Source organism: Patiria miniata, unplaced genomic scaffold (assembly GCF_015706575.1).
Source record: "Patiria miniata isolate m_02_andy unplaced genomic scaffold, ASM1570657v1 HiC_scaffold_3, whole genome shotgun sequence".
In the NCBI taxonomy this organism is placed as follows: domain Eukaryota; kingdom Metazoa; phylum Echinodermata; class Asteroidea; order Valvatida; family Asterinidae; genus Patiria; species Patiria miniata.
In genome coordinates this window covers 32261562-32275330 of record NW_024037069.1, presented here as the reverse complement: position 1 = coordinate 32275330, position 13769 = coordinate 32261562, and the positions used below count along the sequence as shown (strand labels likewise).

Here is a 13769-nt window from a genome sequence, read left to right as displayed (position 1 = left end):
AGTTTCGAGTATTTCACCGTAGCCAAAGCCGGAGACCCAGTCGAGGTTTCGTAAACCCATTAGCTGTGGCCTTTAAACTCGTGACAAAAATACCACTCTTGGTGGCGCTGTTTTTGCGTGCAGTTTTTGTCTTGTACCTTATGTTCATCAGCGTGGAATGAACGCGCATGAAAAATATTCAGGTGCACATCTACGCACGCTGGCGCTTTACAATGTGCATCGCAGCGCCATGTGACGAATGTGTGCGTGATTCTGTCTGCAAATCTTTGATCATAGTACTAAACGAGAGTTCTCCTGTTCACGTTCAGGTGCTGTTCTGGAACTTTGGAAGGGAGAACATTTAATTCAAAGAGAGAGAAGTAAGATATGAACACAGACTGAATAGTTTACTTTTCTTTTAGTTTTACACAAAGAATATCATGTTCGCTGTGGCTGTTGCAGATGTTAGGAATCCGCCGAAACTATATTTTAAAAACGCCCTCTATCGTCCAATTTTAAGTTTAGTTACCGTATTTACAAATTCGTTGGGGCAATGGGGGTTTATGTAGTTGAGGACACTTCCTTTTATTTATGAATATGATTAAAAAACCTAAAATCATGGTGTTTCCTACCTCCATGCTAAAACTAAGACAGGGTTACGAGCTCATTGAGCTAGCATCTGTACCAATTCAATTGAGCTACCGAAGCGCTCTGGTTGGATGGGCAGTTACACGTTCGCATTGTGTTTTTATAATGCCGTAACGATAGTATTTAAAAATTGCGTTAGGGCTGTCATAATGATAGCTGATAGCCATGATAGCCACTACGTATGTAGATTCGCAATGGTGTTTTTACAATGCCATTACGATAGCACTATGAAAATCGCATTACAGCTGCCATAATGATAGCCCCATAAATGTGGCCTATTTTAGTATTTACTGGACTGCCTCCGTAAACATAGGCCACACATCCATATGTACAAAAACGTGTCGCACTTTGCCAAATTTTGATTTTCACATTTAGGCTTACTTTGTAGGTTTATTTTGCTTTAGAAGCATTCTCACCCTCTTTATAGGCTAATCAGAAAGTGCTGCCTTTTTCAGATGTCTAATTTTTGTGAAATTTCATGTTGAAATTTTGATACGCAAACGTGTGCAAATGTATCTGGAAATTTCACGAAAAATGGACATCTGAAAAAGGCAGCACTTTCTGATTAGCCTATAAAGAGGGTGAGTATGCTCTTAAAGCAAAAAAACCCTACAAACTAAGCCTAAATGTGAAAATCAAAATGTGGCAAAGTGCGACACGTTTTTGTACATGTGGATTTGTGGCCTATGTTTACGGAGGCAGTCCAGTAAATAGGCCACATTTATGGGGCTACCATAATGATAGCCACTACATGTACATTAAACGTTTCCATCTCTCACTAGTCTCAGTCTTTATTTGACCCGGCTTTGTATTTGTGTGTTGGAATAAAATACAAATTTTTCATGGGTGTCCTGTTGCTCCTGTTAGCGTTCAATTCCCAAATCCCGTCTTGCATGTCTTGCTTTGTGTATTTATAAAAAAAAAAAAAAACCAGGGATAGAGGAACGACACTTCAGATGGAAACATTTTCTACTCGGATTTGAGTTTCCTTTTTAATTTGTAGTAGCTAGAAATTAAATCCAATTTTCAACGGTAACAATACAGTACAGCATTGCAAAAGAAAATGAAAATCTGTATCACGTGTACAACTGCACTTACCACCAGTGCGCTTTGGTAGCTTGATCGATTAACATGATTAAATGTTGAAGTACCATACTGAAGGTACCTGAATCGAATTCAGGATTTTGGAGATTTTTGTAAAAAAAAGTTTCTAAAGCGTTCTTTAGTTTTGTGTTTTAAATCAAATCCTACCTTTTTTATTGAATTGTATTTATTTATTTCTTGGTGATATGTGGCATTGGAATAATATCAAAATGGAAATAAAGTCCGAGAACAATTCGATTAATAGTCTGGTTCTGAGGCCTAATGTCAAATATTGTCAGGTCAGGGAACCAGACGGTGTGACTGCTATAACTACAGCCACAGCGTTTTTAATTAGGCTATATGTATTGCCGTCTTAAAAAAGTTGTTAACTTGGTTTTAATTTTATTCACATATATTTTACAGGCATGGGTAAACCGAAGATGAAATCTGTTTCTTCACCGAAAGTGGCTTCCTACCCGCCAAAAACAGTCGTCTCCAAGAAAGCTGGCAAAATATCAAAACCTGTCGGCAAACAAGGCGCCAAACTGCAGAAGAAGCAAAGCGGAGGCCCAAAGAACGCTAAGAAGCCCCAGAAACTTCCCACTGACAAAGAGAATTCCTTGGATAAAAGTAAAAATAGTGAGAAGAAGGTGGCCAAATTCTCACACAGCGTTAAGAAAACGGCAGTAAACAGGGGTGTCAAGAGAAAAAGTGATAGTGACAATAAAGGTGGGTGTGACCAACTTAAAGTTTAAAGATTACAAGAATCTAGTGGTGGGAGAAATCAGAGACTTCAAAATCCAGTTTCTTAATTATTTTTCAAACTGAATGATGGTTAATCTGATTTCACCGGAAGTTCCCATTCAGCTCACAGTCATGCCAACAAAAAGTGATGAGTGAGGTGCCACATGAAATGCCCTCCCAATGACTGGGTATAGTCTGCAGCATTCAGTGACCACTGGGCCTTCACAAACACTCCAGAGTTGTAATGTTGTAAACAAATGAATGTAAACTCTCTGATAAAGTCGAGTGGGCAGGCTATTCATCAACCAAGAAGATCACTTGTGGATGAATGCAGTTACAATCAGAGACCATAAAGCAAATTGGTGGATGTCCCAGTTTTCTTCTTTAGCCTGCATCACAAAAAAATGGAAGGCTTAATTTTTGTAAAGATTTGTTCCGAATATCCGGTTTCTAAAATGGAAACCGAATAGTGGAAAATCCTGACTTAAATCCCACCACTACAAGAAACTCTTAATATTTTAAACTCTGATGAAGACCTTCACTCATATTTGCACCATTGAAACTATGAAGTGAAGCATGATATTTATAATTGTATAATTTTTTTCGGTCATTTGTAAGTTGTAAGACTTTTTAATAAGGAGTTTGAACTAGGGGTGGGGGGGGGGGGGGGTGGAAAGCTGACCTCGTCATTTTACCCCCATCTGGACTTTTGTGCAATTTTACTGCAGTGGAAGTAGTTGCACTGTTTGATGAGTTCCTGTGTTGTTTTACAAGCTCTGTTGGTTTTATTTGTTTGTTTGTTTGTTTTTCTCTGCCATTCTGGTCAGGTGATGATGGAGGTACTAAGAAACCAAAACTGGAGGAGTTGAGTTTCAAAGACAGGAAGATAGAACGGCAAAAGCAGAAGAGCAATTACGAGCTGACGCAGCGAGCCAAAGTCATCTGGAATACTGTCCGAGTGTAAGTCTGTGGTATTTGGAGTGAATCTCATCAAGATTGGGCAGTACCCTTGATTTTTGCTGCTTTTGGTGATTTCAATGAATTTAAATTTATTTCAGGATTGATTCTAGAACAGTTGAAAAATTCCCAAATTTGATTTTTTCTTTAAGCCTGGACTTGGTTAAAAATGAAACCTTCTGTCATTTTAGTTGCTGGCTTGCTACCTTGATTGTGTTCCAAAAACAAATATGTCACAAAACCTTTATAATTTTTTTCTTCTAATCACAGGAAAAAATGCAGCAATGAGAAGAGATGCAAGCTGCTCACAGAGCTGTGTGGACTGATCAAAGGCAAAGTATTCGAGGTAAATTGGACTTTGCATAAAGATGTAGGACCCTGATTGATATTTATAAGTGCAGATGGCGCAATAAGCCATTTGCGAGTGACCTATACCCTTTTCGATATACATTTGAAAAAACATCTGGTGCACTGACTTGCTCAGAATGCTTGGCACATTTTAACTTTGAATTCTCCAGACCAAAGACACAGTTGTTGCTAATGACATGATTCGGGGCAAGCTCTTGCATAGTTACGTAAGAGACGCTCAGCACCAATACATTGTTCACAATGGGTGAGAATGGCACAAAGACACCAGACCATGCCGGAGCTGGGGGTTGCTAGCATAAGGCTTGCCCCGAATCACGTGATATAGTAACAGCCTCCTTGGTCGGGAGAATGCAAAGTTAAAAGCGTTCCAGATTTTATTCAAATTTAACTCGCAAAAGGCTTATTTGTACCTTTGCTAAGATTCATCAGTGAAATAGTAATAACCCAAAGTTGAGGTCTCCATTTTTATACAGAGACCATTAAGCTCTATAAACTAAATCATGATTCTTTTCGATAATGTTTCCTTTTTTGCAGCTCAGTGTACCTGTATGCATTTGTTTTGTTTACAGCTGTTGACAGCTCATGACACAGTCAGGGTCATCCAGTGCTGTCTGCAGTTTGGAAGCGAGAAACAGAGACAGGAAATCTTTGATGAGGTCAAAGGTCGGTTGCATCTTTTGTTTTAATACTAAAATATTTTGTTGTATTTCCCCAGGCATGCCAGGAGAGGGAAAATGGTATTGAGTAGCGAATCCCTCCACTTCTATTGCCCTAAAAAAAAATTCAGGATTCTAACAGGAAAACCTAACATTTTTCAGTAAATTTGCAGATGTTTAAAATTGTCAAGTAATTCAGAATCAAGTAAAAGAAATTTGTGATGACTTGAGTAAACTTCCAGAGATATATTCATTCTTCATCGCTGCGCACAGTTGTGACAAAAACGCAGTGTAAAAACAAATCCGAGCAACAGATCCTGCGTGAATGTTTCGACCGTTGTAACTCATCTTTGGACAATTAAATTCATGGACTTACGACTCGAGTCTATGCTGAATTAGGAACAAAGTTTAAACATTAATGCCAGAGTAACTTTTTTTTTCAATTGGATGTGACTTTTGAATAAAAGATAAACAGCTGTAATATGTTTTCCTTTTTGTGACCATGTTTTCTTTCTTTTTAATCATCGACTTTTCTCATTCTTTTATTTTGAAAACGGATGCTGAAAAATGACGGCTGCATCCTGTCCTCTTATTTTAGGTCACATTCTTTTTAGTCAGCTTAACTCACTTATCTTATCTCATGCATTTTTACCAAAAACAGATTCTGAGAAAATCCTGCAGTTGGTGAAAGGCAAGTACTCCAAGCACTTTGTCATGAAGATGCTGCGCTACGGCAGCAAGGAGCACCGTTCCTACATCATGACCTGCTTCTATGGGCAGGTCAGTAAACTCGTCAGGCATCGGGAGGCGGCTGAAGTCTTGGAGTTGGCTTACAACAACCACGCTAATGCTAAGCAACGATCGGCCATGCTGGAGGAGTTTTACGGCCCTCGCTTCGCTATCTTCAAGGTTTGTGTTGATTCTTGGCAATTTTGGAATGTCCATAGTGTGTTATCATAATGACTCCATTGGCATTTTTTGATCGAAACTTTCCTGAATCTTAAAAAATCACTGTGTAAAAACCAATGGCACCTTCTTATTCATACTATATTCAAGTCACAATGTCAGGTAAAGTGGCCATGCAGTCTCCTCTGAGTCAGCATCCGATTTACCTGGCTAAAGGCCGTTTCATATTTTTATACACAAATGTGAAGCAAAATTGATATCAGGAACATTCTCTCCAAATTCGCTGGTGTTGAAATGCGTTTAACTTTTGTGAATTCGCAGCATGAATACTTGTTGGACGTCACAAATTCACGCTCCCTTTTGCGCCAAGTATGAATTGGCCTCAAGACTTGTAATTGCACATGTGTCATTGGGATTTGCTGAAGCCGGTTTTCCTAGACACCTGTGTTATTAAATAATACAGGCGCAAGCTCAGTGGTTGATGGGTTAACGCCTCCGAAGGCAGGCTTGGAATGGTATTCTTTGAAGCTGTCACGGTTTTCTTGTAAGCTCCGAGTATGCAGTGCTGTGCCATTGAAGAGCAAAATTTGGATCCATTTTTAAAAGTGCCTTGACTCTTTTGCAGTTTGATGATAGTCAAGTTTTTTTTTTTTTAGGAGGAAGGCATCCACACACTTGAAGACATCTTGGAAAAACAACCGGACAAGAAGCAAGGAATCATGGAAAACATGCTGAAGATGCTCAGTCAAGTCGTTGAAAAGTACGATAACCCTAACTGTTATAGAACTTCAGTATGAGTAAAACACAAATGAACACCCGCCAATAAAGAATTGTTTGGTTTGGGCTGTTGGCGTGTCCCAACTCAACTGTGTAAATGTGTAATGTCATTATTTAGAGAGGAATTTCAATTGTATTCGGTGATCTAAAATATTCACTTCGAAATGTAAGTGCACTCACTAAAACTTTCCCTGGTCCCTTCATTATCTTCTAACGTTCATACTTTGGGAATGAGTACCAGTCTACTCATTCATTTCGGTCTTTGTTTTTCAGTTTAAATAATTATACAACACCCTAAAATTGAGATATATTAACAAAAAAGAAAGAAGGTTTTCTAGACTTTGTATCTTTTTCTGAATTGATCTCCTTTGCAGGACAGTGGTGAAGCATTCCATCATACACAAAGCGCTGTTGGATTTCTTGGTTCACGCACCAACCAAGATGAAAACAGTAAGAATCTTTGACTTCTCGACCGACTTCTCGTTCTTTTCTCTAGCTGTAATATTAGGTTATTGAGTGATTTATTTTTACATCGAACTGAAAAACACATCTTAACCCTAAACCGTCTCAATCTTCCAAAGTCATTGGGGCAGTTTTTGAGGATTTTGGAGGATTGAGGATGAATGTAACATACCATTTTGGAGGAATTGTGGAGGAATGAGGGCACATGGACATTCAGTATCGGTCGATTTTGGAGGATTGAGGATGAATGGTGTTTGAACTAAAGAAGGATTTTGGAGGATTGAGGCTGAATGCATTTTGAGAGGCAGGGCTGTCAGAGGATTTGAAGGGTTGAGGCAGTGGGAATCCTTCATTTGAACATAAGCGCAAAAGTTTGGATTAAGGTTAATTTCCTAATGATAAGAAATAACAGAAAAGTGTTGTACCTGTATATGAAGTCCTACTTGTGTCCTTTCTAAAGTATCACCCCCTGTATCAAACTGGCTTCCCGGAGTCGCGTCCAACCAAGTTAATCCAAAGATTTGAATTAAAAGTGCATTTGAAACAGTTAGGAGCGACTTCTTTGAAAGATTGACTGTTACGGCGTTTCAGAAAGACCCAACAGTCTAGTCAATTTTATAAAGCTCGCCGGTCTGCATCCAAAATCTATTTGGACGGATCTGAGTTGCTCCTAATCCAATTTGGATATGGTGCAAACCTAGAACGTCAGTCTGAATTTTGATTTCTCGTTCATTTTTCTCGTCAGGAATTGATAGAAGGCATGCGGGACATCGTGGTTCAGATCTTACACACTCACGATGGGGCCAGGGCAGCAATGCATTGCCTGTGGTATGGTACAGCCAAGGTAATTATAAATTCAGCCAATCAAAACGCCCTATTGATGATGATGTCATGCTACTACATGTAGGTAAAACACAACTCATACCCAGAGGTATTCACCAGCACACATGTCCACATGTCAAAACTTGATTGCTCTTCAATTAATTATTGATGTAAAGTTTCCTTCTAATTACCAGCTTGTTTCAATTGATTTAATCCTTTCATTCCTTACGTTTATATCCAAACATGCTTTCTTTAGGTTTTATAAGATCCAGTAAAGATGAAGTTATTTTGTTTGGCTATCACAACAAAAATTGTCAAATTTTTCAGTTATCTGAAATGTTCCAAAGTCATGAACACCAATTATTTTGCTCTTCCAATGGTTTTATCAGGATCGGAAAGCCATCATCAAATCTTTCAAGACATTTGTTCTGAAGATATGCAAAGAGGAGTTCGGTCACCTAGTGCTGCTGGCCATGTTTGACTGCGTGGACGACACGTTACTGGTTCGAAAGGTCATCATTGACGTGAGTATTTGGACTCTGTGCAGAATTTTCTCCCAAATCGGTAGAGATGTGCAACGTTATGCGCCAGTGATCAAGTTCAATTGAGGCCCAATGGTCGAGTACTGGTAGATTCGTGACGTTACTTATACACCTACTCATCAAAAGCAACGTCTCGAGTCTCATGGTCAAAACGTCACCACGAAACGTCTTGGTGCCGGCTTCCTTCTGTGCATTATGATGAGTGCAGATGTTGTTACCAGCGATGTGACCGACTACACTATAGGGGCAAGTTCGCGCAAGAACTATTGTTGACCATAGTTCGACTAAGTTAGCCTGAACTCTGTCTAGTCGACGATGGTTGGACTAGTTGTCTATTTGGAACCAGCGTACTGGGCATCGCTGGTTATCAATAGCCTCGTTTTGTTACTTAAGTGCAGAGGGAACCATTGACAAAAGGTTAAACGTAGTGAATTGTACTACCCGCTGGTGGAGCTCGGAGATATCTTCCGGTTCATTCAACAGGTCAAAGAATGTAAACAATCCAAACATACTCGTGACCGCCTTATGTTGACAATGGTTCGACTAGAGGCGTTCGCACTTTAATGTTACAGTGCACATGCACTGTTTGACACTAACCAACCATTGGTTGCGTGAACTTGCCCTGGCCTGGTTATGGATTGTTGACTAGACCATTCGAACTAAAGTTTACTTGCTTGGGCTTGAGCAAAGATAATCAAACTAAACTGTAGTTCTTCCTGGGCTGTTTACTATTTAGTACTAGATATTGTAGGGTTACTAGATAATTGATAACTAGGCTGACTAGTTTGGATGGTGTATTTGACAGGAAATGATGAAATCCATCTCGGAGATCGCAGAGGATCCGTACGGACGTAAGGTGCTACTCTATCTTCTATCGGCAAGGAATTCGACTCACTTTCATCCCCAGGTGGTGCAGATATTACAGAAAGGAGACGGCAATCCTACAAGGTATTAAATTTATCGATATGCCAGGCCCCACCCACTGCATGCCAGGCCCCACCCACTACACGCCAGGCCCCACCCACTGCATGCCAGGCCCCACCCACTGCACACACAGGCAACAACAGGTGTACTTCACCAACGCCACTTTGCATGTACCAGTCCCTGAACAAATGAATTCAGGAAACATTATGGAGTTGAGCTTCATTGATTAGTCTACTTTTGATGAAGACTTCTTTATTACTAGCTCCGTGAAACTGACATTTTGTTGACTCGGCACTTACAAGTCCTTACTGGAAAACAAATCACCAAAAGGTCTTTCTGACAAGAATGCCTGAAATTTGTAAAATAATTGAGAATTGGCCAGGGAAAAAAATACATTTTACAAAATGAAATTACCATCAAATATAACAATTTCAAGAGCAGTAGTTTAAATTACATGAATTTTTGGTTGAAAGTGTTTCCTTAAACTCTTGCATGCGAGTTGTGAAGTCAATTGAAAGCTTAATGCAAAAAACTAATACATTTTGTTATTTTTTTGGTTGCAGCAAAAAAGATGCGCAGCTGAGAAGACAGGAGTTATTAGCAGCAGCCTCGGGTCCATTGCTGAGCTACGTCAGCGAGAATGCCAAGGAATTGGCTTACAGTAAATCCAGCTGCCTTCTGATGATTGCAGTACTCACACATGCTAAAGGTAAGTCCTTTTTGCCTTCAACTACACAAGACAGTTTGGTACTCCAAGATTCAATTTCGATAACTTTTCATAATTGGATGCCTCATTGAAAAGAGAAAAGTTTGTATTGCCAGAAAAATAACAATTTAAAAACAGAATCTTTTTTTCGGGTTGACAATTTAAAAACAAAACATGGACAGTGCATCTTCAAACTGAAAACTGAATATGCTTCTAGTTATTATAAGGAGATTTCAAGATTCTCGTCCAAGCACCAATACAAGAGTTATATTTACAGGTGACAAGGTAGAGGGATACCAGGCAATTGCCTCGCTAGCTGCTGCAGAGTTTATACCAGCCCTGGCAGGTGATGGCGAGGACCAGCTAAATGAGGTAAGGCCACGCTCAAAAAGCACTCTGGACTTAGACGTAGACTCAATTGTGACTCTGAATCTGAGAGAATTGCTCACAGCCGAGTCACATTTTGTACTCAATCTCACTTGAGCTGTGTACTCAGACGTTGATTGAGTGACTGTAACTTTGGATCAAGACACTAATCGAGTGAGTTGAGGACTCGTCACCTCAAGTCATGCTTTGCACTCAATCTAAACAACTACTGATCACAAATTTCGGATCCTTGGATAGGATTCATAAGAATGCTATCCAACTAACATAGACTTGGACTAGAGCCTCATGACCCAACACTCAATTAAACTGAAGTCGCGGTCTCGGCTAATTTGTAAAAGGCTGATGACATTAACTCAAATAAGTGACTCTTCTCATGGATTAGGACTCAATCAAGCGACATGGATGTATTCCACAACACTCAACACTCAATACTCAATACTCAATCATGGACCAACTAACTGACTCTTGTGAGTCTCTTTCCATCATTTCACAGGTTCATATCATTGAGCATCCAGCGGGTCATTTGGTCATCAGAAAGCTCCTGCAACACCAGAAAACGATGCTGGAAAATGCCACAGAAGGTAACAATTTTTATCAGTTTTTTTTACTACAATATTGCACAAATACCTACTAGAACTATGAATAAGAAACATAATTTTCAAAGTTGAACAAAGAAATTGACTGGAGCAGGGCTTGAACCTGCAACCTCCGGATTGCTGTTTACGTTATTGTAATAACGAACCTAGTCAGTTTCCCTTTGTAGTTTTTTTTGAAAATAAAAACACATTAACAAATGAGAACAAGTATTGTTTGAGTTGGGTAGGGCAGTAGTGCACCCAGGATTTGACATGAGGGGGGGGCTCAAAAAAAAAATTCCATTTAAAAAAATTTTTTGGCCGAAGAAAATAATTTTACTCGAAAATAGGCCACATACATATATCACCACGGTCAAATCGTGGGACTAAAAAAAAAATTGCCCCCCCCCCCAATATTTGAGAACTTCTTGGGGGAGGGAGGCTCAAGCACCCCAAGGCCCCCCCCCCCCCAAATAGGGACTTCAAGACATTATTTATTTCTTCAACAGGTACTGATGAGAGTGAGCAACTGTTTTCTGACATTCTTCTGGATGCTGTTGAAGAGCACAGTCTCCAGGCCTGGACAAGGGCCAACAGGGGAGCCTTGGTCCTAGCAAGGTCAGTCCAGTCAGACAAAAAACTTCCTTCCAAAATCTTCTCAAACCAAGCCAGTATCCATAAAAAATTACGGCATGGGGTTTGGGGCCCGCTTAAGGGCCCCGAAATTTTTGTTGATTCTGATGCTCTGTGGTGCGATCTGAGGCAATTTCTGACCACTTTAACCAATGTTTTTTGGGGAAAAGATGGTGGTGTACTCATTGCCTGCCTTTATTGCGACGTCACATTAAAAAAAAATGGTGCCCTCTGTTGTTTCAGAACAAGCAGATAACCTTTTGGTTCCCTTAGAAATTATTTGACACATTGTATTGCTTGGATTTCATGATTTGAAAGTGAAACTTGCATCTGAATATTTTATTTTTTCTTCTCATTTCCTTCCCATGTAGCCTTCTTGACTGTGGTCGAGCCGAATCCAGACAGCGCGCCATCAACGCCTTGAAACCAGTCTTGAAGAATCTCTCCAAAATCAACACCAAAGGAATGCAAGTCCTCAAGGAGAAACTGCAAACAAAGAAATGAAATGACCAAAAACGAACATTATGAGCAACATCCTCAACTGCTCAAGAACCAACAATGCAGATGATCATCAAGGCAAAATGTTTCATCCTGTCGATGATGAATCTCTGTGCTGTAGATCCAAGGCCCACAATAATGAACTTGGTTTGGTCAAAATGCAGAATTTTTTATTCCAGATACGTACTTGAGAAACATTTTTTGTCCTTTTGAGGAAGTACAACGTTACGCATTATATTTTCACTTCTATATCCACATGATACAGTTTTTCATTCCAAAAGTGGTCAATCTTATCTTTTCTATAATCTTTAAAATAACCTATTTCACAGAAATTATTTTTGAGGATACATGTATTATCATATCTGGGAAATTATACTTTGCAGTCAAATTAATTATTTAAAATATATACCGGTAGTGACAGACTGTTTGCATCAAATTTTGTGCAAGTGGCAGATGATTTTTGCCAAACTTCTGGGGTTAACTCTCTGCAGTCATTCACGGAAAAAAATCATTATTTTAATGTCCCTGTCAGAATTTTTTTTTCTGCTCCACAGATCGTCACTATGTATTTTTTTTTTTAAATCGTATCAGGAATCTCTGTAAATTGAATTTCAATAATGTATACTCTCAAGGTTGTTTGCTTTTGGATAACAAACTTCAGAAAAATGTGGCTCTCGAAATATGATTTTTAATAAATCATTGAACATTCATCGAGCGCTTGAACTTTTGAGGAATTTTTATACTGGGGTGAACCCCTGAAACGTTCGCTTGGAGGATTTCTCAAGTGGAAAATAGCGCCCTCTTTTCGGTCCTCCCCGACTCGCTCCTACTCCGTATCCCCTACATTGGACTTAGGGGTCCTACCTAATAGGCCAAAAATCTGTCCGCAGAGCTCATTAATACAAGTTATACACTCAAAATCTGCTATATTGGAGAGTTCTGACAGCCATGGAATTGGGGAATTGAAAACACTATTTAGCCATATTGTGGCGGGGCCCTTGTTCAAGATGGCTTCTTTCCACTTTGGAAAACATCACTTGTTTGAGGGGTCGCCTTTTTCGGGTTAGAATTTTTCGAAAAGTCAATGGTCGACCCACCAAAAATTGGAAAGAAGATGAAAGATGACGTGTCGATCATCATTATCCTATGTAACCTGAATACCTGTTAGAGTTTTGAGTATTTTAAAAAGAATTTTGAGGTATGGGCAAAGCACTGGTGTCCATGGGAATTTTTATCCCGGGTGTACCCTCGGTTTTTTTTTTGTAATCTCCTTTGACTGCATAGTCATTGATTTCTAGTAGGTGGTTTTGGAGTTGAGGGGGTGTTCTGCAAATACTCGGAAAACAGTAGTTTGCACGTGAAACAAAACATACAAATTAAATATTTGTTAGGAGAACAAAGAGCTTTTTTTTTGAAGAGCACGGAGTATATACATCTTTAAGTTGTACAATAACTATTTCTCACCAAATCTTTGTTAAAACCTTAGAATGACAATGACAAAGCAACATGTCGCCAATAAAGAAGGCCTAAGCATTCGGATTGAAGCTCGAGATGAATATTAATGATAGGCCTATACGTTAATGATAGGCCTATACGGACATGACCGTTATCTAAGGTCGTCCCTTTCCAACAAGCTTTCAACATGGGCGATATCAGGATTTTTTCCCGAAAGTAGGAGGGGGTGGGGTGGCGGTGGGGAAACGTTTTTGTGGCGTAAGAGAAATCCGTCTGAGAAATTATCTCTATACTGTATGGGCCCTTCACCTAAATGGGATTGTCATTTTACTGCCTACAACTTTGAAACTTTGAAAGATAGCATACGGGATTGGCTTAGATGATTAGCGCAGAAGTTGTGTGTGCATGAGAACTGAAAAAGAACATCTTCTGCATATATATTAACTAGCTATCGATAGATGAGTCGCATACTCAAGAAGCAAAATCCAACACAACTTATACGTTTTCCGATCAATTTTATTCATTGCTGAGCTCATGCATTGTATTTTGAAATCAATTTAAAGCGGAAATCAAAGATATCTTGACAAATAACTTGTTCAAATTTTGGACTCTTATAGAATATGGATGTTGTTTACCAAAAGGTTTT

At 39.3% G+C, this 13769-nt stretch overlaps 1 protein-coding gene across 2 annotated transcripts; it reads left to right on the top strand.

The window, feature by feature from the left end:
* Positions 1-198: 198 nt before the first annotated feature.
* On the top strand, positions 199-12398 carry LOC119737303 (pumilio homolog 3-like). Of its 2 annotated transcripts, none has more exons than XM_038211534.1 (16): positions 199-359; positions 2134-2439; positions 3282-3414; positions 3682-3757; positions 4350-4443; positions 5098-5345; positions 5999-6102; positions 6494-6569; positions 7327-7425; positions 7793-7927; positions 8751-8893; positions 9433-9578; positions 9853-9947; positions 10456-10543; positions 11047-11155; positions 11542-12398. In XM_038211534.1, the coding sequence occupies exons 2-16, from the start codon at positions 2136-2138 to the stop codon at positions 11672-11674; spliced, it is 1983 nt and encodes a 660-aa protein (XP_038067462.1). In that variant the 5' UTR covers positions 199-359; positions 2134-2135; the 3' UTR covers positions 11675-12398. The 2 variants fall into 2 exon arrangements, with proteins under 2 accessions (XP_038067462.1, XP_038067463.1); XM_038211535.1 differs by having other exon boundaries at positions 10456-10548; positions 11055-11155.
* Positions 12399-13769: the final 1371 nt, after the last annotated feature.